Source organism: Micromys minutus (genome assembly GCF_963924665.1).
Source record: "Micromys minutus genome assembly, chromosome: 5".
Taxonomy (NCBI): Eukaryota; Metazoa; Chordata; class Mammalia; order Rodentia; family Muridae; genus Micromys; species Micromys minutus.
In genome coordinates, this window is record NC_137974.1 from 87,210,686 (window position 1) to 87,237,467 (window position 26,782).

The 26,782-nt window shown below is 39.7% G+C and overlaps 1 protein-coding gene across 2 annotated transcripts in view; it reads left to right on the forward strand.

Annotated features, from left to right (window-relative positions):
* Positions 1-894: 894 nt before the first annotated feature.
* Positions 895-26,782, forward strand: part of KIF5B (kinesin family member 5B) — a 35,199-nt gene continuing 9,311 nt past the window's right edge. The window contains exons 1-20 of one of the 2 annotated variants that reach the window (XM_080917122.1): positions 895-1,434; positions 7,232-7,319; positions 12,551-12,624; positions 13,252-13,356; positions 13,803-13,851; positions 14,436-14,491; positions 14,575-14,662; positions 14,813-14,937; positions 15,953-16,057; positions 16,304-16,449; positions 17,107-17,255; positions 18,006-18,199; positions 18,667-18,735; positions 21,260-21,466; positions 21,854-21,997; positions 24,511-24,699; positions 25,102-25,219; positions 25,814-25,879; positions 25,976-26,081; positions 26,650-26,751. In XM_080917122.1, the coding sequence (XP_080773248.1) occupies positions 1,309-1,434; positions 7,232-7,319; positions 12,551-12,624; positions 13,252-13,356; positions 13,803-13,851; positions 14,436-14,491; positions 14,575-14,662; positions 14,813-14,937; positions 15,953-16,057; positions 16,304-16,449; positions 17,107-17,255; positions 18,006-18,199; positions 18,667-18,735; positions 21,260-21,466; positions 21,854-21,997; positions 24,511-24,699; positions 25,102-25,219; positions 25,814-25,879; positions 25,976-26,081; positions 26,650-26,751 (2,306 nt within the window). In that variant the 5' untranslated portion in view covers positions 895-1,308. The remainder of the gene's footprint in view (positions 1,435-7,231; positions 7,320-12,550; positions 12,625-13,251; positions 13,357-13,802; positions 13,852-14,435; positions 14,492-14,574; positions 14,663-14,812; positions 14,938-15,952; positions 16,058-16,303; positions 16,450-17,106; positions 17,256-18,005; positions 18,200-18,666; positions 18,736-21,259; positions 21,467-21,853; positions 21,998-24,510; positions 24,700-25,101; positions 25,220-25,813; positions 25,880-25,975; positions 26,082-26,649; positions 26,752-26,782) is intronic. The other variant, XM_080917123.1, reaches the window with a different exon arrangement.

Below are 26,782 nucleotides of genomic sequence, written 5' to 3' on the forward strand. Positions count from 1 at the left end.
GAGTTACAACTCCAGGCCTGGGAATGGTTTTCTTAGACATGTAACCCACACGTATTAATCTGGTCAAACCTTCCTAATGCTGAGACCCATTAATACAGTTTATGTTGTGGTGATAACATCGCTATTTCATAACTATAATTTTGCTGTTGTGGATAGTAATATAAAAATCCGATATGCGAATCACAAGGAGGTTGCGACCCACAGGTTGCAATACCATCCCTCTGGTGTGGCAGCTGAGTTTCCCATTGGTCAGGGAAGTGGGACCTCAGATTCACCAAATACCTTTGGGATTCTCTGGCCAGGCTGCGTGACGTCAAGCCTTGGGCAGCCAAAGGTGACAAGTGAGGGGAGGTTCTTTTTCCATCCCACCCAGCTGTACCATATCTCTTGGGAAACTCCTTTCATTACTTGAAAGAAACTTCCTCTTTCTTTGTTATATGTCTGAATAAAGCCCGTGCGTGCGGGGCGGGGCGGGGTGGGTTACCGCTGCACCCCGGCCATGCCCCACCCTTAATTCAAATCTCCCCGGTTTTGGCAGAGCGATCTAAAACAGAAACAAAATAAAACCCAAGAGTGCGTCGGTAATCATTTTTCCCCTCTAAAGCCAAAATGAAAGCGCTCTTCTTTTCAGGGGTCTGGCCTTAAACTAAGTTGAACACCATCCATTAAGTAGTTAAAACAAACTTCTCCAAAGAAAAAGATGTGACCCTTCCTGCGCTCGGAGAAATTACGTAGCAGCCTTGGCGATACTCCCAGGAAAACTCGATCTGGAAGCCCTAAACCTACAGCTGAGGTGGAGCCGGCCAAGGCCTGCGGCCCGTCGCGGGCTACGATTGGCTGCTGGGCGTCGCCCCGCGCCTGCGCAGTGTTCCTCCCGCCCGCCCAGCTCGCCGCCGGCCTGTGCACTAGGGCCTTCGGAGGGTGCGATCGTCAGCTGGCCGGGAAGCCGGCGAGCTGCCGGGACAGGATAGTGGGCCGAGCCGCAGGCCGCGGCTATTCCTCCCGAAAAGAAAAGGAGCCGCTCGCCAGTCCCCGCGGCCTGCGGAGGCTGGTGAGGGAGACCCTGAGGAGCACCGAGGCTCGGTGGGCGCCGCCGCCATGGCCGCCATGATAGAGCGGAAGTGAACTTCGGGCGCGGGTGCGGGCGATAGCGCTTCGGTCTCGCTGCCGGGCGCTGCCCGGGGCGCGAGACGCTGCGGAGCCCGGGCCTTCGGGTCCTCGCGACGCCTGCTTCTTGGCTCCCGTCGCTTACCCCAAGAGTGAGCGGCGGGGAGTGGCGCCCGGCCTGCGGACCCGGCTACCAGAAAGATGGCGGACCCGGCGGAGTGCAATATCAAAGTGATGTGTCGCTTCAGACCTCTCAACGAGTCTGAAGTGAACCGCGGCGACAAGTACGTCGCCAAGTTCCAGGGAGAAGACACGGTGATGATCGCGGTAAGTGGCCCTGTCCCCACGTCACTCGGGTCGGGCAGGGCGGTGAGTTCTGGGACGTGGCCGGTCGCAGAGCCCAGAGGGAGCAGAGGGTGCTCGCTCTCCCGAGCCGGGTTTGCGGGTTCAGACTGCCAGGGAGGAGCGAGCTGAGTTGAGGCGACTCCGTGAAGATTCGAGGATCACCCCCCACCCCATTGCTAAGCTCTGGCAGCTGGGAGGTGTCTTGTTTCCCAGCCTGGACACTCCCCCACCTGGGGCTCTGGAGGCTACGTCCCAGGAGCTAGTTTAGTGCACGTTCATTGTGTGTGTGTGTGTGTAACAACAATGTGCATGTTTCTCAAATGTTCTCCCTCTAGACTTTTCATGTTAACAGTAATAAGTGAGAAATCGAAGCCTGTAAAAAGTACTAGTGGCTTTTCTTTTAAATTAGGGTTATCTCTAATGTAATAGATATAAGTAGATTTAGATTGGGCCAAATAAGTGTCAGAGATCTAGAATGTTATTCTTTACCGTGTTTTAACATTGTAGAAAAGATAACTATAACGGAGACATAGTATTATAAAGACCTTATGGCGGGGTAGGGAATCGCTGTTATTAAATTCATGTTAATACAGACACAGTCTATTTTTAATTGATCATGGTAATCTGAGAGGTAGCAAATACTCCTTCGCAGTGTAAGATGTAACTGAGCTGATTGATTATTGTTAAAGAAACCTGAAAGGGAGGGTTTTATATATATATGTGTATATATATATATATATGTATATATATGTATGTATGTATATATGTATATATATGTATGTATGTATGTATGTATGTATGTATATATATCTAGGATTTTAGGTTCTCTGAAAACCTCATTCTGAGTTCAAGATTAAAAGGTGACTGGTAAGATTTGCCTCTGTATATATACCAGCAAGCTAAACTAAAAAGTAAAGTCATCATTAGGGATGATGCCACGGACCTCGTTATTAGGGTTCGGTTGTTAATATCACTTTTTACTTGCAATTGTTTGTTCTTGAATAGAAATCTATATTTAGTATATTGTTTGAGCTACTTAATTTAGAAATAGGGCGTTGAGGTCACAGGAGACTGGTTGTTGATTGAATGCATTGGCCTGAAGGTAGTGCTATAGTTCTTTAGTGGGCGTGTTGATGTGAGGGTTTCCAAAGTTCAGTTTGGGAAATTGAATGTGTTAGTGTTACATCCTCCTGGTTGGCAGAAAAGAAAAAAACCGGGTCACCAGCACCAGTAGTGCTGGGTGAAGACTGTCAGGCCAGTCCTTTGTTGGTAAGTCTCCCAGGTGCTCCTGCTATAAAAGACATCACAGTAAAGAAGGGACTAAAGGAGCATAGGAACCCTGTTCCTTAGTGCACAGAGGCCAGGACGGTGGTTAGGTGGGTGCGGAGCCTGCAGTTAGTCCATAGCAGGTTTCAGCTCCAGTGTTAGTTCCCAAACTTACTTACAGTCTGTGATGATTCAGCTTTAGCAATGATTTATACAATAAAGACATATTTCATTTGCCACTTTTATTAAGATAGTCTTAATTCTGAGTTTTTGTGCATATTTTTTAAAATCTGTAAATATCGTTTAGATTTGTTTTGCTTGGAATGCCAAAATTTAGGCCTTTGTGTTAAGTTGTGTTTTAAGTTATGGGAGTTTATCTACTTGTAATCATAGCACTTGTGAGCCTCAGACAAGAGGGTTGTGACCGTAATACATGAAACAAAAGATAGTTACTGCTACAGAAAACATTTATTTTAGGTCCTTTCTTTTGGGGAAAGTTGTTATAATTTCTGTTTCAAAGTTTCTGTAAGTAATACAAATAAGTTTAAGCAATGAATAGACACTCAGGGTTGATGATGAATGAAAAGTAAAGTACATTATAAAACCAAAGGAAACATTGAGGACACTAAAGATATTTACTATATTTCATTCACTATTTTAGGAATTGACTTCTTACATTTATTACCCATATTTATATGCTGGCTGGAGTATTTGTGTTCAATTTTTAGCGAATTGTATTTTAAAAGCCTTTTTAGGAATTTTAAGGGGGTTTAAGGAATGAAATGAAAGTCTCTGTGCCCAACAACCAGATTGAAAAGAAATTGTAAAACATAATTTATTTTCTTCATTTTATTGGATCCTAAACATGATAAATTAGAACTTGTTTAGGAGAGAATTACAGCAGTATAACATGTAAACTAGATGGTTTTTAATATGGTATTTAGGTGTTCTTTATCTTTAAGTTAAGTCAAAATTTTAAACCTACACGTGTTAGTATATAATTTTAAATGAATGGTAATCATAATCACTTCGCAGATAGAAAATAAGGATTCTGCTTTTCTTCTAAGTTTAGCTCTTAATATTTTGTCCAAATTTTTTCCTGTTACCTTCATAATTAATTTTAATAATATAATGTGGCATTCTGGTAAGCAGGCTTTTGATCTTGCAGTATTATACATGATTTGAGTAGCTTTTAGTCTTATTTGTGATATAAATGCTTGTTAAAGTACCACAAATACGACCACACTGAGTGAAACAAATTATTTCCTAAAAATCTTTAAACAATACAAAATGGCTTACTTTAGAGAGTTCACAAAACAAGGAGAGAGCACATGAGAATGTGTTCCACTGAACTTGCTGTAAGTGAAAACCCCAAAGCAAAACGGTTCATGGAAGTGTTTCTGCATCTGCATAGGCAGGGTTAAATGTCTCTTAATCATAGTTCCTTATATGGTATATTGTTCAGGCTGCCAAACCTAAGCCAACCTGCTAGAATTCATGGACATTAGAAAAGAATTAAAGTAATTAGATTATCTTTTCCATTTCCTTGCCTCAAGCAAACACAACTTGCACTTACAAGTCAGTACTGGCTTGATATTACACCTTGAGTGCCTTGAAAATGGAAAGAGGAAGGAGTCCTCACCAGGTGTCTGAGGAAAAGCCCAGTGCACACTGCGGTCTGAACAACCATTTTTCAGACTCCCTCTAACAGTAACACATCCCTGCTTCATGACCAAATTTGGTTTGCTCTGTGCAGTCTCACATGGAAGTCATTCAAAAAGTCTGAGGTGTCATGTACTTTAGTTCAACTCATTCCTTAGACTTACCTGTGAGGGCTAAGTCCGATGTGGATGCATCTTGTGACTTGAGAGTTTGTAAAATAGAGTAATTTTGAAAACACATCAAATTATAGGTTTTGTAATGTGTATTTCAAGTCAAAAAATGAATAGAAAAAAAACTTAAGACCTGATATATAGGTTTTCTTTGTTTAATTTATTCAAAAGATTAAAATTATCTTAATTGTGAATTTTTCATTCACAAGGTCTTGATTTCTTCCTGGAAGCCAGGTTCAGTTAGTAACTTCAGGCAGTATCTTTAATGTCAACATTTGACTTACACAGTGAAATTAATGATTTATTTTTATTGGAGTGTGTGAGAATATATAAGCATGTATGCATTCAGACCCTTGGAGGCCAGGAGAGGGCACTGGATCCCCAGGAGGCAGGCAGAGTTAGTTACAAGCTATTGGGTGCGGGTGTTTGACATGGCTGTTAGGAACAGAACTCGGGTCCTCTAGAATAATAGGAGTTCTTAACTCCTGAGCCATTGTTCCAGTCCCAATTAATACCTTAGAACTGCAATCCAAAAAGAATGCTTCGTCAAATAGTAAAATACCAAATTGTCTTTTTTAAGACCCTGCAGTTAGTCCATAGTGTTTGGGATTGAGTGTTAATGTGTCAGTAGCATGTTAGCAAAAGGATACTTTGAGAATAGTCAAAATTGATGCCCAAATGAAGTCATTCTGGCTATGCTTCCAGTTGCTGAGGGAAAACAACTGGGGCTTAAACAAATTAAAGGTAATTTTTCTCGTACCATAGAGATTTTAGAAATAGGCTCATATTGCTTCTGCTTCCAAGACCCGAACTGTTAGTCTATCATGCTTAGCTGCTCACTTTTGATTGTCATAGTTAAGTTTGCACGGTGGATGCTACAGCTCCAGATTTTATCCCACGGACATCAGTAAAGTGAGAACCTCTTTATCTGACTCAGAACTGGGTCACATGCTCACCAATTGCAAGGGGACTCGACTAGTGGGAAGTAGTAGGGAAAAGACAAGGCTTGGGTTGGAAGCTTTCCCATTTGCCAAAGAAGTAGTAAGCATAGTCTTATGCTACTTACGGCATGTGGGTATGTGAAATATCAGACATTTACTGACAATCATAAATTTACTTTAAGACATTCCTTTGTGATACCACTTATTAAAGATGAACACAATTTTATATACTGAGATGGATGTTCTTGTTTACTTTTAAATGAGTTTTAGTTGAGTATCTGATACTGCAATATATAGAATTATCTTCAGTAGTTGGAAAGTATTGACTACTCCAAGTTGTCTTCAATGTGTATGTGCACGTAAGTATACACACAGTATATGGGTAATTTAATTCTTATGAAAAACAGAATATAAAGTATGTATACCTCAAGGAAAGGTAGCTGCAAATTGAAAAATACGTACTTAACCAAAGGTCAGGTTTGTACAGGGGTATGGGTCAGTAGTAGAGCATTGACTTCAAAGAAGGTCAGGTTGGAAAAGAAGGAACAATCAAGTAGAGAATTGTGAGTCTGAGATTTAATTTGTAAGGTGGGTTGAACATTGGTAGGAACAATGTAATTAAGATCAGTCCCCTAAAGACAAGGAAAAGAGGAACAGAAGACCTAAGTATGCATCTACCTGTTCCCTAGTTTTTCCTAAAGGAAAAAATACGGCAGCCATGACTCTAGGGAAAACATGATTTTAGCATCGTAGAGTGCATACTAGGCCCCTTCCTGAGTACTGGGGGTTGGCAGGTCATCAGACTTGGCAGCTCCATCACCCAGTGAGTCATCTCCATGGCCACATATTCTGAACTTAAAAAAAATTCTACGTAGATATTTAAAAATATCTACAAAATATAATGGCCTTTTCACTGTATTGATCCTTTTGCATTTGCTCCTTGCTCCTGACACTTAGACTGGACTTCTGTTTCTTGACTGTCACATAAGCTGCTTTTGACGGCAGCTCTGCAAACATCTTATTGATGGCCACACTCCCTCCTCACATCACCCCACTGGCTTCATGGCTAGGACTGAAAAGAGGGCCAGTGAGTCAGGTGCTTTTCCTAAGACTGTCTTGACACCTTTGCTGTCCTCTAGCGTACTCTTTCAGTGTGTCTGTCAGTTAAGCTGTGGTCACTTAATTGTGTCATGTGTATCTCACTGTAAATTTAAGCTCCATTAAAACAGAATCTGTCTTGGTCATTGTGGCTTCATTCCATAAATATTTGTTTAATGCAAAGATGAAAAGCTGGATGAAATTTTCCTAAGAGTACTGAATTTTATTCGGTAGAAATTCTATTTTAATTTTGTCATTAACAATGGTTTTTATGCCTGTCAAACTCTTAATTTTTCGAATTTGCAAAGTAATATTAGTATTGAAAATGGACACTAGTCCTGGTGCTGAAGGCCTGAAATCCAAGCTACTTTGGAGTTGGAGCCAAGGGACTCTCATGTTGAAGGCCAACTTGGACAGTTTAGTGAAACCCTATCTCAGAACAAAAATGCTTTTTTTTCCTCAGTTCTTGTTTTCATGGAGCTGATTTTCTAAGGTATCTTACCCTCAAGATGCATAGCAGGTGTACTGTTTTTAAAGCTAGAGACACCACAGTGTCTGAGGTTAAGAACGTGCGCTCACCTATGGTTTGTTTAAAAGCGTGGACTCACCTACGGTCTGTAACGCTTTTGTTTTCATTTTTAGTCGAAGCCTTATGCATTTGATCGTGTGTTCCAGTCAAGCACATCTCAGGAGCAAGTGTACAACGATTGTGCAAAAAAGATTGTTAAAGGTAAATATGTGTAACTTGTCAAACTCAGTCTATTTACTATCTAGCATTAAGTAAGATTTGGTTTGTGATCTTTCCAGTTTTACCCAACATTGCTTTTTTCTTTAATGCCCGCTTTTACCTGCATTGACTAGAGAGTTAAAGTAACAAAATCTAAACACAACTAGTAAACATACTGTACTTTTAGTTACTGTATTCCATGATATATTGTACCTAGTGAAGACTGTTACAGTTATGTTACCAGCCTACTATTGAAGGGAGAATTCCCAAGGCACTAGTGTAGAAGCAGAACTGTGTGAAATGAAGTGGCTGGATACATTTTTAAAGATTAGAAAATAAGTCTTTTTTCCTATTCCATTGTTCTTTCCTTAGAGGCTTAACTTACAGGCATGAGAGAAATTCTATAGGAACTTATTAGGGATTGCCAAGGATTAAAAAAAGTTGCACCTACAAGAATTTTTTTTTTTTTTTTAGTTTTATATTTTCTAAAACCTTAGAACTCTAAAAGCAGAGAGGGTGCTAGACTTTCTGTTTACTATAAAAATACCTTTTTATCAAAGGGCTTTTACTGTTAAATAGCTGTTTATGATAATGATACTTTTGACAGTTCTAAAAATGCCCCTTAGCTTATAGCAAAAATCTTAGATATTTATCAGACATGTTGGGCTTCAATATAAACATGAATGAGTAAGGGCAGGTGTGGTGGCAGAGGTTTAAACCGAGGACTTGGAAACCGAGGACTTAGAAAGCAGAAACAGACCAATCTCTGTGAGATCAAGGCTAAGCTGTTCTACATAGTAAGTTCCAGGCCAGCCAAGTCTAGGCAGTGAAACCTGTCTCAAAAAGCAGCTAAATTAGGATTAAACAGCAGAGGTGGTGTAACTTAATAACAATAGCAAGTTGGGTGTGTAGAGAGCAGATCTATAGAGGAGATGGGGACTATAAACACTTGGCATTGATTTCATACTGCATAGTGAATGTAAGTCATGAAAAGTGAGGAATGGGGGTGGTTCCAGGAACAGGATGCAGTGTAGGAATTGAGGCATGTGGAAGCTCTGCTGGGCAGTATTAAGGGCCCAACCGAAGTTAACTTCCAGAAGAATTGAATTCACCTACTTGGAATTTTACCAACCTAGTACAGAAGAGGAGGTTGAAGGGCAAGAGAATTGAGAATATTGTCCATGTAATGTTTAGATTAGTGTACCATGATACCTTTAAGTTACTTTGTGAGAGACCGGGAAAGGAGTGGAAAACAAACACATGGTATGCCTGAGATCTCAGCTCTTAGGAGGAAGAGGCAGAAGGATTACCACAGTCTGGGCTTCCTAAGGGGTTCCAGACCAGCTAGGGCTACCTATTAAGATCCTGTCTCTAAAAACCAAAGCAAACCGATAAAAAAAGTTAGTAGATTATAGTTTCCAGAAGACCAAAAAACCCAACTTGGGTTCCATCAGTCCAGAGTAATAGAAGATGGTGGAGGTGGCGTGGTTGGTTAGTAAGGGAAGGTCAGGGTCTCAGGTCATACAGTAGGTGGACATTTAGGCTGCGCTGGCTTGCCTCCAGTTCCCCAGAGCCAGGATTGCAGGCACAAACCACTGCCTGTAGCAATTTAAATCAGTACAATTTAAAATTACATTAGCCTTTTGGTTTTGTTATGCTGAAATAAAGCCCTCTATACGATAGGCAAATGCTCTACCATTGAGCTACATTCTGCCTTTTTAAATAGTAAAAGATTGATTTAATTAATTTGTGGACACTTTAAGTGGACAAATCTTTTAACATGTGCTGCAGTGGTGTTGATGTGCAAGTTACACCACACACTGATGGATTTCATTTTGTTTAGCTTAGGTCTTAGTCATGTATAAGTTCATAGGTATCTGTCTTACCAGGAATCTCAGTAGCCCAGGTCCATCGTAAATGGATACCACCAGTCTCAGAAGCTGGGTTCATAGACCTGCGCCTCCAGATCTGGTGGACGTTCTGCGGCTGTCTTCCTGTTTCTCAAAAGACAAGATTTTATTAAAAGGAAAGGGGGGGGGGTTCTTAGAAAGTTGTATACCATTCATAATCATTCAACAAAATTTGGGTTCCTCCTGCCAAGCACTGATACTGTGATTATGGGGCTGTAGGATGTGTGGTGATCTCAGTGACAAGTGTCAGGGTGGATGCACAGCTGTAAGCATGGGGCTTTCCTGTACTTGGAGTGGTTGTTCAAATCACGAAAGTACTAAAGCTGAAAGTTAGTCTTCCTAAAGGAAGGTGAAGAAAGGGGGTGCCTTCTAGGTAGAGGTGACGTCCACCCTTAGGGCATTTCCAAGAAAACAATGTGCAACACATGTGGAGGAGACCATGTATCATGAAATTGTTACATTTGACTGCAAAATATGGGGAAGGATGGTGGGGAAATAAGATGAGTAAGAGCCAGGTAAGCGTGTGTGTAATTTACGCTAGGGTTATGTGGCTGCAGATTGGTATTCTCCACGATTTTAAAGTACATTGTAAGAGATTTTACATTAGTTTTTGCCTAAAAAGAAAAATGAAAATTACTGAATGCTAGGTAATGGTGTGTATATCCTCATAGTGTGAGGTAGAAAGTCCTGAAGTGTCTAGACATCTGCAGCTTACCTTGAGATGTACTAATAGATAAGGAACAAGCACACACGTGACCAGAGCAAACAGTAAAATGGTGTTAGTGACAGAGTCCTGGTCACACACTTTCTGCACATGACATTGAGAGTGGAGCAGTGACATTATAAAGCACAAAGGTGAGCAGACTTGAAGAAAAGAATTATTGCAGTCAGCCATAGGTCCATCAACTGCAGGTCCAACGTCTTTGTGCCATCTCAAATATACATACAAATAAAATAATGCCATTTCAAACACACATACACCCCATGTATGCATGTACCCGATCCTTTGTTCCCTAAACAATACAGTGGAACAACTTCACAGCACTGGCTTACATTTAGCAGGAAATGAACCGATGACTTAAGTACATGAGAGGATGTGCGCAGGTCATATGCAGACCATTTTATGGAAGAGACGAGCACCCAAGACCAAGTACCTCAGAGGTGCTGAAACTAGCCCTTCTTGATACTCCTTTAACCGATAAAAATGCAGTCACTCTATTTGGAATACTTAAATATAATTTTAGCATTTGTTGTCTTTTCTACACCCCAAATAACATAGGTGAATGTGGGTGCTTAATGTTTCAGTATTACATAGTTCACAGCCTCTGTGATTACATGAAACATTAAAAAGTGCACTTTAAATCTCAGATGTGTTACATGTATGCATTTATTGCCCCGGTGTTATACAGCTGTATGTAGTCTGGCAAATGTATTATATAGATATCTACCTACAAGTGTTAGTGCCCAATTGTGAAGTAGCAGGATAATTGGATATATCATGAGAGGACATTTTTACTTTTATTATTTTAATTTTTTTGTCTTATTTTACTTGTTCGGGTATATTACCTGCATGTATAGTCAACACTGTGTGTTTGGTGCCTGCAGAAGCCAAAAGAGGCATTGGATCCCCTTGAACTAGAGTTACAGTTGTGAGCTACCATGTAGGTGCTGGGAATTGACCCCTACATCCTGGAAGAGCAGCCAGCCAGTACTCTTAACTGCTGAGCCACTTCTCCAGCCCCAGAAAGGATCTTTTTAAAAGATTTATCAAAACATTGAATTGTATGCTTAGGTGTGTGATTGGTTGAAAGATCTTAAGCCAGGGTATTTGACGTAGACCTATTGATAGCAGTTACATATAAGGTGAATTGGAATGGCTCTGGCCCTGTTTACCCTGCTTCTTTAGACTTACTAGCATAAGTGTTGCTATCCCATGTATTATAAGTGTAACTCAAGAAATTATTTTGTTCCCCTTAAAAATAAAAGGTCTTTGGGAAATGCAGTGTAGCTCAAGGGTGCTTGTCTGCCATAAATAAGGCTCTAGGTTCGATCCCAGTACCACCAAATAAATGAGCTAACAGGAAAGAGCAATAATAGCCCAAATAAAAGGCACTGGAGGGCGTGGCTCAGCACTTGCCTGCCATGCACAAGGCCCTCGGTTCAATCCCTGGTACTGCAGAAAAGGGAAGGAGAGAATACAGTAACAACAAAAGGACTTTGAAAGGAAGTTTTAGATGTGTGGTGTTTCTTAATTACCTTCAGTAGTAAACAATGCCTTTCCCCCTGTATCCACTCTGTCTCCAAGGGCTTTATAGCCCAGAGTGGCCTTGAACTCCTGATTCTCTGTTGAGATTGGTGGAAGGGAAGAACATGAGACAGGACCCACCACAGCAGGCTGTAATGTCTTCTAATTATGCACCTTACCTAACACACTGCATACAAAATGGGGACTAAGCACGCAGAAATACAGGCCCGTGGAGGCCAGTCTCATCCAAACCATGATTGAATCAGTTAGTTATACTTGCTTGTAGAGCTGATTCATCTGTGTATATTTTAATTCATAGGGTTTTTGTCAATAGATAATAAAGCTTTAGAATTTACGTATAGTGAAATGGTGAACTCTATGTTGGTAAGTTGATCTTAAGCAGTGGAAATTTTAAAGTGTTTGTGTGTTTTGGGCTGGCGTTTACACACTTAGGAATACAGTTGACCTTGGAGGCCAGAGCCATTAGATGTCTTTCATGTGGTTATGAGCCATCGTATGTGGATGCTGGGAACTGAATTTGGGTCCTCTGGAAGAACGAGAGTACCCTTAACCACTGAGCCATCTATCTTAGTTATGTCTATTATTGTGATAAAACACCATGACCCAAAGCAACTTGGAAAACAAGGGGTTTATTTCACTTACACAGTTCATCACAAGCAGTGAAAGCAGGAACTCAGGCAGGGCAGGAACCTGGAGGCATGCGTTGATGCAGAGGCCATGGAAGAACACTGCTTACTGGCTTGCTTTTCACAGAACCCAGGACCACCAATCTAGAGATGGTCTTACCCACAATGGGCTGGGCCCTCCCATATCACTCACTAATAAAAAAAAAATTCTACATGCTTGCCTACAGCCAGATCTTATAGAGGGATTTTCTTAGTTGAGATTCCCTCCTCTCAGAGACTCTAGCTTGTGTCAACTTAACCTAAAACTAACCAATATACCATCTTTCCATGCCTTCTTTGATGATTATAAGCTCATTACATATAACATTAGATAATGAGAGCATTTCTTAAGGAAAAAGACCTAGAAATACAAGATGTTTTGTTTTTTTGTAGATGTTCTTGAGGGCTATAATGGAACGATATTTGCATATGGACAAACATCATCTGGGAAGACCCATACGATGGAGGTAACGTTTCATAGTCTGCGTAAGGGTAATTTACAGTGTGAGTAAGTCAGCCACTTACTGCTTTCTTGTAGTTAATTCATTGTGTTTACTTTTTTAATCTTTATTGCCTTTTCTCATACAAATAATACACATGTAAGAGCAAGATTCTGATTAGCTCCTGAGCTTGGTTAGTAAGCTGTACCTGCATTTTATATTACAGAGTCTTACAAATTAGTATAACTATAAAGTATTTTAACACTAAACGGGACTTTTTCTTCTGGTCTATGATTTGAGAAAACTTAGATCGTATTAAAAGTGATTGTCTCCTGAATATCTGCTACACTTCTGATAAGATTGTCTACAGTGTGAGATTTGGATCAGCCAGGACCACACAGAGAAACCCTGTTCCCCCCCCCCCCCCCAAAAAAAAAAGAAGAGAAAAAGAAAACTTATTTGGTATATCCTTATACAATATGATATGTAATAGTTGAAACTTTGAAATTATTTGTAGAGCTATTTCTAAAAGAAAAAACCCAGTCACAATGTTTATCCTATTAATTACATATCAGTAAAGAGCCACGAGGTTTTTTTTTTGTTTCAGTTTTTCTCTTGAAATTTGTTAACAGTTATGCTTTGTTTTCTATGCAGGGTAAACTTCATGATCCAGAGGGCATGGGAATTATTCCAAGAATAGTGCAAGATATTTTTAATTATATTTACTCCATGGACGAAAATTTGGAATTTCATATTAAGGTAAGCTTTTGTGGGAAAGGTTATATTTTATTTTACTTAGGATACTTATTTTCCAAAATAGCTGCTTTCTGAAAGTCACATTTAAAAGTTGTTAGAGGTCTATAAGGCTGAAGGGTTTGTTAGAGTTGGTTAGAATTATCTAGTTTATTTGCCATTAGATGACTAACTGGGTAAGTTAAGTCTGTTCTTAGCTTTTCACTGTAGAAAGCAGTTTAACTACAGAGCTTCAAGATTCCCACCACATTTACCTCTTCTCGTCCATTGTGGGTGGTTGTAACAGAAAAGGGCTTTTCATTATCTAAGCAGCTTAGTGACTCACTTTTCTGTTAGCATGTGAGGTGTCCTAGTGGAGTGTGCTAGTCTAGGTATCTGGCACTTAGACCACATTGTTTGTAGAGAGAACAAGCTGTAGTAACTTAACTGATTGACTCTTCTTTGTGCTTTAGGTTTCATATTTTGAAATATATTTGGATAAGATAAGGGACCTGTTAGATGGTAAGTTAAATTCTTGCTTTAATAATTTCAGTAGTAACTGTTGCTTTTCTAGGGTTATATGTTCTTAGTAGCATAGGTGAGATTTTATAAAGTGATAAATTATACATAGGATAACTTAATAGCATACGTGTACTTCTACTTTAAGTCAAGCAACATTTACTAAGAAGTGAAGGAATAGCTCCTTATAGCTGGGAGGGAATGTGAACTTGAGATGCCATTCTGTCGGCACTTCCTAAGTGATGAGGGCTTTAAATCGGGAGTTGTAGAGCTTAAACACAAAGTGTTGGTTCCAGGTGTTAAATAAATTGTCCTTCCCTTAGGCCTAATGTTATTTGTAAAATGTGGGTGGTAGAAGTTTGAAATTTCTGTTTTTTTGTTTTTTCTTTTACATTAGTTTCTAGATTACTCCCCTAATGTTTACAGCGCCTTGCTTTTTTTAAAAAATAGTAGTGCATAGATGTGTATAAAATGTATATTTTTACATTTCTGTTGTTAAGCTAAAGGAAACCTACTACTTATATTGGTTATTTCATAACTGATATTAGAGTCAAGGTAATATTGCTAATACAACTTTTCTTTTTCAGTTTCAAAGACTAACCTTTCAGTCCATGAAGACAAAAACCGTGTTCCCTATGTAAAGGTACTTAAGAGAATGATTACTGTAGAAAACCCTGCAAGAGAGTTTTGAAAGAGTACTAAGAATACTTTAAAATTACTCCACAGGGGTGCACAGAGCGATTCGTGTGTAGTCCAGATGAAGTCATGGATACCATAGATGAAGGGAAATCCAACAGACATGTAGCAGTTACAAGTAAGTGGAGTACTCAGTACTGACCACGGCATATTTATCTTACAACTTAATGCAGTCTATTAACTTCAAGATATTTTTGGTATAAAATAATGCTTTAGGGGGATTATTCGTGAAGGAACTATTTATACTTGCTTACTAATGTCATTGCAGATATGAATGAACACAGCTCTAGGAGTCACAGTATATTTCTCATTAATGTAAAGCAAGAGAACACTCAAACAGAACAGAAGCTCAGTGGAAAGCTTTATCTGGTTGATTTAGCTGGCAGTGAAAAGGTAAGCCCTCTTTTGAAAATCTAGTGGATACTTAGGCTTTTCTATAACCTTTACCTTGAATTGCAATTTATATGCTATGCATTGTTGCATCTTGAGAACCTGTGGAATTGGATTTAGTAATCTGGGAATTATACTGTTGATACCAATGCTATATGATAATTAAAGTCAGTAACCTGTTCTCAAGTGACTGTCATTTAGCTACATCTGATTCAGTTAGTAGGGTATTTGGATTAAGAAGTATGCTTTTATTGACAACTTGTTAGCATATGCCATGATGATTTTATTCTTCATCTCTCTTGTGTGATGCCTAGTGTAGGGAGACCGTGTACAGAATGTTAGACTGTATTGTTTATAGAGACTATGACTAGAGACAAACCATATATGTTAAAAATAAATGAAGCTTGTTTTGGAATGCTTCTCAACCTTGGCTAGTTGAATCCATGGGTATAGGGGGTCAACTGTAGTCTATAAAAGTTAGAATATTTAAATGTATTAACATAGAACTCTGTGGCCATTATGCTATTTTGCTTCTTCTGATTTAGAGTGTTGTACGTAGTCGTGTTTCCTGAAAGTCTTACACACAGCTTATCTATCAGTTAGTCCCACTACTCTTAATTCTAGAAGCCATTTAGTGCTTGGGTTTATATAGTGTTAGAACTGTCCTTTATTTTTAGCAAATTATGACATCTGCTTTATGGGTTAGGTGATTTCCAGTTCCTTGTTTTATACTGCACAGAGAGATAACAGTGAAAACTACAGACTCGCTTATAAATTTATTATTGACAAAAGCATACTAGAAATACATTTTAATATTTCTCTAATCACATTCTTATCTAGCTAGTTCTCTGACCAGGCTATTGGACAAATAGTGGGTATTTAAGGATTTCTAGTCCTTAGTGTGAACACCCTTCTTCTTTGTAATTTTATACTACTGTTTATTGGTGGGTATTTGGAAAGGTAGAAGAAAATTATTTTAAACTTGTGAGTTTGTCTCACTATGAAATTTTACTTACAGGTTAGTAAAACTGGAGCTGAAGGTGCTGTGCTGGATGAAGCTAAGAACATCAACAAGTCACTTTCTGCACTTGGAAATGTCATTTCTGCTTTGGCAGAGGGCAGTGTGAGTATAACTAAGTCTGTCGGTTCCCTGTTTTATGGTAGTTATTTAGAGAGTATGCATGTACACAGACGTAAAACTGAGTGAGTATGTGCTGTCTTCTGAGTTTACTGTTTGTATCCCATCTTGAAATCAGTCATATAGTTAAAGTACATCTGGTCACAATGCTTGAGGCAGAAACAAGATGACCAAGAGTTATCCAACAAATGTTGTTATTGAAAACCCCACTGGTTTTGTTTTTGTTTGTAGACCTATGTTCCTTATCGAGATAGTAAAATGACCAGAATCCTTCAAGACTCATTAGGTGGCAACTGCAGGACCACTATTGTCATCTGCTGCTCTCCATCATCCTACAACGAGTCTGAGACCAAGTCAACTCTCCTCTTTGGTCAAAGGTTTGTTGTTGAAATACAAAGCCTAATGTCAGATAGGTCAGATAGCTACTACTCAAGTCCAGACGTATTGTCAGACAACTAGAATCTGTTGTCAGGACATAGGTCGTGTAAGTTAGAGCTGTATTTTGGACGTAACGAACTTTAACTTTTCGTAGACATTAAAATTAACTGGGAAATTTAATTGTCTGATTTCCTGTTGATGAAAGTAAACTTCTGAGTCAGGTGATGAAGTAAAAGCTTTTCAGATATATGAGCCTATGTCAAGCTCACTGACACTTGAAGGCTCAAGTAACATACATGAAACAGCTACTGTAGGAAAATCAGTGACAGCCGTGTCTTACATATGCAGTGATGGGTAACACAGGTTACTGCTTCAACCTTGCACGTGAGTTGGGAAAATAAATATAGTCTTAGTTTTGATTTTTTTTCTTTTAAATATTACCAAAGATTGAGTGCTGACAGATATTTATTTGGGTTGTGAATAGTTATCTTTAATATTTGTTCTAAGAAAGAACTAGATAAACTTGGACAGTTTGTTACTTAGCTCTGTCATATATTAAATAGGGATGTCAATTGAAAATACTTGTGTCATATCCTTTTTTTGTAATGATTACTCTTCCTTAATGATGTCATCCTTTCTGGAATTGCATCGCTTAGGGCCAAAACAATTAAGAACACGGTCTGTGTCAACGTAGAGTTAACTGCAGAGCAGTGGAAAAAGAAGTATGAAAAGGAAAAGGAAAAAAATAAGACTCTACGGAACACCATCCAGTGGCTGGAGAATGAGCTCAACCGATGGCGTAATGGTAAGTAATCACTTAAGCACCATTTCACCTTTCTTAGACCTCTTACCTACCTGAGAGTTTTATATGAATGAAAATGAAAATAAAGCCCGCTTTCAGTTTTTAAACCTGTAGAGGTCTTCAATAAAGATGAAGGTCTGTCATTAAACTTTTACATTACCTCAAACAATAAGTAAGAGCTGTAGATGCTACAGTATAGTAAGGCTACATTAGGAAGAAGTCAGTAACAGGTAAGTGTGGATGGATTTCAGAGAAGGGGTAAGATGAAGGGAAAGTGCAGATGTCCAGATGTCAGGGACAGAGCTCTGTGGTATAAGACTGCAGCCCTAGCACATGGGAAGCATAGCCTTGGATCAAATACAGTTACGTGTATGAAGTACCTGTGCACACACTCATACATACATATATACATGTATAATGCATATATACTTAGGTACATTTATCTATACTTATATGTAAAATGTAGATGGGAGTGGTAGTATGTACCTTTAATCCTAGCGCTTGGAAGGCAGAACCTTCTCTACATGGCAGGAATCTCCCATTCTAAAAACCAAACAAACAGCTCAGAATGGGAGCAGAAAGAAAGGCTGGTAAGAGCTGCTGATACTGTGTAAGGAAGAGGAGCAAAGAAGATGGTGAACTGGGACTCATAAAATGGCAGTAGGGAGCACCAACAGCAGAAGGAATGTGTGAGGGAAGGAATGCCTGTTTTAGGTAGGCACATTCTTAGTCACCATTTCATTGTCGTTTTAGGGGAGACAGTGCCTGTTGATGAGCAGTTTGACAAAGAGAAAGCTAATTTGGAAGCCTTCACAGCAGATAAAGATACTGCTATTGCCAATGATAAACCAGCTGCTGCAATTGGAATGGCTGGTAGTTTTACAGATGCTGAAAGAAGAAAGTGTGAAGAAGAAATTGCTAAATTGTATAAACAACTTGATGACAAGGTAGAGTTCACATTCCTTGTTTTAGACTTGTGTGTTTTCAAATACTATTGATATCAGTATTTTGTTTTTTAAATTTATTTCTGTTAGCTTTTAGAAGGCCAAACTATTACTGGATTTAGTGGGACATGCTGAAATTCTAGTACTGAGGGGGTGGAGGCAGGAGGAGTATAAGGCTAGCCTTGAGTGTACAGTGAGTTTGGAGGTGATTACAGAGGGCTGGAGCATCAGTCACAGTACATTTAAGTGCTGACATACTTCATGGGGATGGAGGTACAGCTAAGTGAAGAATGCTTGCATTGCATGGGGCTTCGGATTCCATTACCAGCATCAGGGAAGAAAATGTAATTTTAATTCTGTGTGGAAACTGTGTGTAAATTCTTTTGACTACTTTGGAGGAGTAATAATTCAGAATTGGTGCTGGGAAGTTATGGTCTATTTTGTTAATTGGATTCTTTAATATTTCTTAGGATGAAGAGATTAACCAACAGAGCCAACTGGTGGAGAAATTGAAGACACAAATGTTGGATCAGGAAGAGGTGAGTTAAATGCTTCCAGACAATCTTTAGTGTTTATCACTAAAGATAAAGGAATCTATGGAATTCAGACTATGTAAATTCTATATCTTTAAAGTTATTGAGTGTGTACATGCTTAATTATCAATGTGCTACGAGATTAACCCTTGATTGTATTGAAACAGGCTGGTTTCTTCCTTTAGAAGTTTTTTGTTATTTGGTTTTGATGTTTGAGTTTCCTGTTATATATATGGAAGAGAGAAGACAGCTTCTACAAAACATTTATTTTTTGCCAGGTGTAGTGGCATGTAATCTGTATAAATTTATAATCTCAATATTAAGGATACTGAGACAGAATTTCAGGTTTGAGGACAGCAATATATAATATGATCCTTTTTCAGAAACAACAGTAGGGGAATTCTGGACCATATGACTGCAGAGTTTTTAACTCTTTCACGTTACTTATTGCATTCTATATCTTCTACTCTTCACTCCTAAATATTTCATAATTTTTAAGAAATTTGGGGTAGACAGTGACCTGGAATAATTGTTAAGACACTGTCCTTTAGAGAAAAAGATACTTAACACAAGTGCCTTTGTTAGGTTTTCTGTTGCTGTGCTGAAATACCATGACCAAAAGCAACTTGGGGAGGAGAGTTTGTTTTGCCTTATAGCTTAGTATGTTTATCACTTAGGGAAGCCAGGGCAGAAACCTTTAGAGAAGCCAGGGCAGGAACCTGAAGGCAGGAACCAGAGCAGAAGCCATGGATGAGTATTCTTTACTGACTTCTCGTGGCTTGCTCAGCCTGCTTTCTCATAGTGCCCAGGACTACCAGCCTAGAGGTGGGGACATTTTCTCAGTTTATGTTCTCTTCCAAAGTGAACCTTACTAGCATCAGCTTGATATAAAACAAGCCAGCATGCTGGTTGGTGATGGGTCACACTTCAGTCCTAGCATTTGGAAGGTTCAGGCAGGTGGGTTTCTGGGTTCAAGGCCATCCTGGTCTACAGAGCAAGTTCCTGGACAACCAGGGCTACACAGAGAAACTCTGTCTTGACCCCCATCCCCAAACAAAGAAAAAAATTTGGGTGTACCCAGCCATTTGGGTTTTAGTTCATTACAGATGCAGTCAAGTGACAACCCAGTATAGCTATCGCAGTTGTTAGATTGTGTAATTTTCAGTGTGAATGTCACATGAATAAACATACTTCTCCATGTTGTCTTCCTACTCCCAGTCTGTGCCACCTTTCATTTCATTTCTCCCACGCTCATCTTTTCCTATGATTTAATTTGAATCTGTATTTTATTTCACCCAGCATAGTGGAGATAATAGAAAAATATTCCCTATTTAGTGCTTTTTGAGACCCTGAAGAAATAGAAAAGGCTGTAGCATCCAGCAGAATGAAATATCCATTATCAGAAAAATCTCTTAATCAATTTCTCCTTTTGAATTGTTGAGAGGTCCTTCTTTTTAGTTGGCCTTGAACTTGACATTGAGCCCAAATTATCCAACAGAGCCTCCTGGTGAGCACCACTGTGCCTGGTGTCTTTTATTGTTCTCTTCAACTATGACATCATTCTTAGAGGCAGATTGTTAGCATTTGGGGTTTGACAACTTTTTAACACTCTGTCCCATGCACTGAAGGACATTTAGCATTCATGGTTCCTGTTTTTTAATGTTATTAATAGCTATTACTAACTATTACTAACATTCCCATTTATTTCCAACTGTCTTTGATGAAAAGTAACTGACCTGGATGGGCCTTTGTCTTCTCTCCAGTTCAAACTTAATAGGCTGACATACTTCTCTGGGGCATTTCTCTGAAGCTACTCTTAGTTTCCTAAAACAAATCTTAAGTTCTTTAAAAATGATTTACTTTGATTTCATGTATGTATGTTAGTACCTGCATGTATGCATATGTACCGTTTGTGCCTGGTACCCTCAGAAAGCAGAAGTTATTTGCTTCCCTGAAATTGGAAACAGTTTTGTTCTGGTTGCTCTGATCTGAGTCCAGGTCATCTTGAAAGAGCAGCAAATGCTCTTAAGTGGTGAACTTGCTGCAGATGTCAAGTTTTTAAAGAACTGTTCTGATTCGATTTTGCACACGGTCCTTACAAGTCTAGAATGCCTTTGGATTTTTTGTTTGTTTGTTTGTTTGTTTGTTTGTTTTGTTTTGTTTTAATTCACATGACTAAAATTCAACTAACTGGAGTAAAATTCTTAGCTAACTTGTCCATGGATATCATTAAGAAAGATCTCCCTTTTTATGGTACCAAGAGCTCTGCTGTGTCTTTTTAGTTACTAAATTATGTCTTGTGTTGTTGGTCTTACTTTCCTGAACTTCACGCTTAGTAGACGTCTTCCTTTCTGTGTTGCAGAGTGTAGCCTAGCGCCTGCTCATAACTGCTCAGTCCGTCTGCGGCAGACAGTGAGGTATCGGCACCTTTGCTAGTGCCACTTCTCCTGTCTGTGGCTTGCCTAAATCATGAAGCAAATTAATGTTTTTTTGCAGGTTTGTTAAAATTCTGTTTTCTTCTTTTATCTAGCTTCTTGCATCAACCAGAAGGGATCAAGATAATATGCAAGCTGAACTGAATCGCCTCCAAGCAGAAAATGATGCTTCTAAAGAAGAAGTCAAAGAAGTTTTACAGGCTCTAGAAGAACTGGCTGTTAATTATGACCAGAAGTCTCAGGAAGTTGAAGACAAAACGAAGGAATATGAATTGCTTAGTGATGAACTGAATCAAAAATCTGTAAGATAAATTTTGTTTTCTTAATACTTAAGTATAAATAATGCTAAATGAAGTTAGTTAAGTACATCACTACTATATAAGCCTAAGATATGGGTAACACAGGTTCTTAAGACACCCAGGCCTCACCTTCCTTCTTCTCTCTTCACATACAAAGCCTAGGAGGTAGAGCAATAGTGTTGTAATTTTGGTTTCTATAAGCATATTGATACGTAATTTAATTATCAATTTAAATGATTAGCATTTCTAATGTTAGGAAAAATAATAATAGCTTGAACTAGAAGCTACCTCATAATTCACTATTGATCAAGCATCTCAGAACAAGGAATAAGTGGCTTTGTAAGGACTGTAGTGACTGGAGTCTCATCTGTTCTGTCTTCATTCTGTCAGGCAACTCTAGCGAGCATTGATGCTGAGCTTCAGAAGCTGAAGGAAATGACCAACCACCAGAAGAAACGAGCTGCAGAAATGATGGCATCCCTATTAAAAGATCTTGCAGAAATAGGGATTGCTGTGGGGAATAATGACGTAAAGGTAACACTGTTGGTCACATATCATGTTTTGTGCACAGCTCTTACTCTGGTGCATTCATTATGTGTTGTGTGCATGTGCAGTGGTACAGGTGCAGCATGTTTTCAAGTGCGTGTGAAGCTCGGGGATCAGCCTTGGGTAGTGTTGCTCAACACCTTCCCTTTGGCTTTTGTAACTGACTCCCAGCTGCACCCGCACAAGACCTCTGGATTTATGAATGAAAGACTGCACCAGCTAATTTTGATATGCCTTGAGTAGCTCAATGGCTGGACACACATTTCTCTCCAGTATTTCTGGCTTAACACCTTCTAAATCTGTATTTTTATCTTTGTTGTCATTACCTTCTGGGCAGGTCCACCCCCACCCCCATAGGAGCCCTTTCCCTTTCTACCCACTTTGCTGGATGATTTTTCTCCAGCAGCTCTTAAATCTGATCCCTGTCCCTCTGAGGGAAGTGATTATCTTCTCTCTAGCAATCTCCAAGTCCCGCCTCCATCTCCTTGCCCAGCTCTGGGCTATACAGCAATTCTTTATTACCAATTGAAGCCAGTGGGCGTGGTGACCCTCAGGCATGAAATTAAGACAACGCATTAGAACCAATTCCCAATATGATCTCTTTCTTTTTTCTTTTCTTTCTTTTTTCTTTCCATCTTCCCTTGTTTTTTAAAACAGTGTCTCCCAGTAGGGCCTGGAGCTTTCCTATGGGACCCTCCTCCACCTGCCTCCCAAGCATTGGGAGTATAGACACATGCCCACTACACCTAGCTGTTAGTTTTTTGTTTTCAGTTTTGGTGCTTTTAGTGTTGATTAAAAAAAAAATCCTTAAGCATTTTCGGCAGATATTTAATGACTCAATTATATCCCCAGCCCTGCTATTTTGTTTGTTTTGTTTTACAAAGTTCTTTTCATACCTGTTATCCTCATAACTGTGTATGGTAGATGATATTAACGACATTTTAGATGTATTTATATTTATGTCTGTGTGTGTGAGAGTGTGTATGCAGGTATCTCTGGAGGTCAGAAGAGGGTGTTGGAGCCTTTGGAGCTAGAGTTACAGGCTGTTGGGATGCCTCACATGGGTTCTGGGAACCCAGTTCAGCTCCTCTGGAAGAGCAGTGAGGACTCTTAACACTTAGCCATCTCTCCATCCCCTTAGGTTTGATTTAAGTAGAAGAGCTAAGAGGGAGAAAACCAGGGTCATAGAAATAGAATATTCTTAGAATATTCACTAAGTACCTCGTTGAACCATGGTGAAGATTTTTACTTAAAAATGGCCTTGTTGGGCAGCTGAGGTGCCTTAGTAGTAGGTAAAGGTGCTTCACTCCATAATTCTGCTGACCTGAATTTGTCCCTGGAACCCATGGTGGGAGGGAGGAGAGAACTGACTAAATGCATGTTGGTATTGATAGTAAATAATTTTAAGTATCTTGCGATATTTCTGTGTGCATACTTGAACAGAACAGTGGTAGGTCCACTCAGGTAGTAGCCTATTTTTAAGTCATGGTGTCCATGGATGTGTGTGGAGGCCAGAGGTAGACCTCAGGTGTCTTTCTTATTCATTCCCCCTTTAGTTGTTGAGACACAGTCTTTCACAGAGCCTGCAGCTCAGCTAGCTAGCATCTTTGCTACAGAGATCCGTGGCTCTGCTTTCTGAATACCGGGGATTAAAAGTGACCACCACGCCTGCTGAGCTTTATTTGGACTCTGTAGCCCAGAACCTCAGTCCTCACACTTGGCACCAAGCACTTCAGCCCTAGAGCTGTCTACCTGGCCGTATACATTATAGTTTGGAACAAAGGCTTCCCTGAGCTAAAAGCTCAATGACTTGCATAGACCAACTGGCCAGCAAGCCCCAGAAAGTCACTTGTCCCTCTCTCTGCCTTCCCCAGTCATGAGATCACAAGTGCACACTACCTTGCCTAGCTGTACATGAGTTTGAGGCAGCTCATTCTTGTGTGGTCATGTCAGAAAGTTCACTGCTCATCTGTCTGTGCTTACGCACTGCAAGTCACTTTATACATGTGAAGGTGAATGAAATTCAAATTCAAGCCAGTCAGAGTTACTCAGTGAGGCCCTGTGTCATAAACAAGCAAACAAAAACAGGTGAGGTGACTATGGGAGAGAGGGGACTTTCACCAATCTAGTGACTGATTATGAATCTGGAATGCATGGAATAGAGGAAAGAATTGCAAGATCTCCCTGTGGTCTCCACTGGCACACCATGGCTCACATGCTTACTCACACAAACATCATGAATTCGTATGACTTCTGTTAGGTTTTCTAGCCTAGCTTGGGAAAATAGACTTGAACATGTTTGGTTCTAATTTTTTTATCCCTTTGTATGTATGGTAATGGGAAGGTTGCAGGGAGGGAGTGTCTTACTTGGTTCACCTTGTAGAGCAGGCTGCTCTTGAATTTATAGATATTCTGATTGCCTCTGCCTCCTAAGTACTGGGATTAAAGGTGTGTGCCACCATGTGGCCCCGGCTTTAACTTGTTCCATGTCTTTCTCTTAGCAGCCAGAGGGAACTGGTATGATAGATGAAGAGTTTACTGTTGCCAGGCTCTACATTAGCAAAATGAAGTCAGAAGTAAAAACCATGGTGAAGCGCTGCAAACAGCTCGAAAGCACCCAGACTGAGAGCAACAAGAAAATGGAAGAGAATGAGAAGGAGTTAGCAGCGTGCCAGCTTCGGATCTCCCAAGTATGTGTTCCAGATGGTTTTTCATTTCTCTAAAATGTCATGTCTACATCTCATGTATTTTAAAGGCTTTCAGAATCATACACTTCTGTTTATTTTCAGTAATAAAGCCTTTGTGTTTCTTAGTGTAGCTGCAGCATGACAGCTTGAGTGATGTAATGTGTACATACTAGGTCTAAAAGTTAGCTAGAGATGTGACCGGTTGACAGAGGATGTGCAGAACTGCAGGGACTGATGGTGCTCTTCTGTCAGTGGCTGCTCAGTAATGGTGAGCACTGCACTAGGAAGTGTCTCAGGTTACAGGTGCTGTAAGTTCTACAGACAATGGTCCCATCTTGCACGTTTTAACTGCATAATATGTGTGAGATATGTCCCCACCTCATACTAGTATTTTTTCCCCAATAGCATGAAGCCAAAATCAAGTCACTGACTGAATACCTTCAAAATGTAGAACAAAAGAAGAGACAGCTGGAGGAATCTGTTGATTCCCTTGGTGAGGAACTAGTCCAACTTCGAGCACAAGGTATATTTAGCTTCGACTGCTGTGTCTGTATTCTTCCTCACTTTAACATAATTGTTGTGCACATATACACATAAACTGAAAGAAAATAGTAAGAATGCAGAAAATTTGAAATAGCAAATTATCCACCTCTGTGTGGTATTGAAATTTTTTTTTTTTTTAATTAAGGAGTGATAGAGGATACATAATGCACACGCACACAGGTGAACACTTCCATATGAACATGCATGGTCCAAACATACATGTTACAAAAAATAAAAGTTGTATTGACTATCAGTAGTAATTCAAGGTACTTCCCACAGAGCTCGTGTGTGTGTGTGTGTGTGTGTGTGTGTGTGTGTGTGTGTGTGTGTGTGTGTGTAAGTAAATCCTAACATACAACACTTTCTTTTGTGATATCATTACAACAGTGGTAACAAAGTATCCTAATGTTACTGAACTTGGAAGGTTTTGCCAAGTTCTTAAAAACCTATTTGCCCTCTGGTTTATCTCAGGTATCTTAATCATCACTTTGACCCTCTCTTTTTGCTATTTGTTTGCTTGTTTGTTTTGTTTTGTTTTTTTTTATCTTACTCTCGTGTCTCGTGTATAAAACAGAGAAAGTCCATGAAATGGAAAAAGAGCACTTGAACAAGGTTCAGACTGCAAATGAAGTCAAGGCAAGTTTGATGTCCAGTGCACCCTGATGTGTTTAATCCATCATTATTAGTAATCTTAATCTCACTTTGGTCTTTTCCCTTCCAAACAAATTTTAGCAAGCTGTTGAACAACAGATCCAGAGTCACAGAGAAACCCACCAGAAACAGATCAGTAGTTTGCGAGATGAAGTTGAGGCAAAGGAAAAGCTAATCACTGATCTCCAAGAGTAAGTAGCATGCTTTTCTCTGCATTGGTAGAGACTAACTCAGAGAGGTTGGCTCTTCAGACAGGAGGCACTGATGGGCAAGCCTCCTCATAGAAACCTACTCTGTTCAGCGAAATGATAATGTTTTTTTCTTCCCATGTTCTCTGTCTTCACATATATAAAGTATAAATTGGAGAAATCTGTGATAATTTGAGTAAATAAAAGAGAACAAGTGAGGACAAGTTGGGAGACGGAGATAAAGGTGTGGAGAACAGAATGATCAGGACCTGGGTGACCAGAGCAGAAATCATGAATGGCTGGGGTAGCCGTGCCCTTCCTTTTCCTACCCTTATGAGATCAGAGTAACGAGATCCTGAGCAGCTGGTGAGGAGATTGAGCTTGTCAGAGTTCAAGCTCAGTATAGCACACAGACTTGTAATTCTAGGCTGAGGCAGGAAGATGTCAAGTTCCTAATCAGAAATATGTAGTAACATCCTATTTTAAAAGGCAGGACCCCTTAAAAAGTTAAATTTGATGATGACATTCAGACAACTTTTGAGGTTAAGCTTGTATTCCATTCTTTTGTCAGCCAAAACCAGAAGATGGTGTTGGAGCAGGAGCGGCTAAGGGTGGAGCATGAGAGGCTGAAGGCTACAGACCAAGAGAAAAGCAGGAAGCTGCATGAGCTCACGTGAGTGTCACTTAGGTTAAAGCTTACAAAT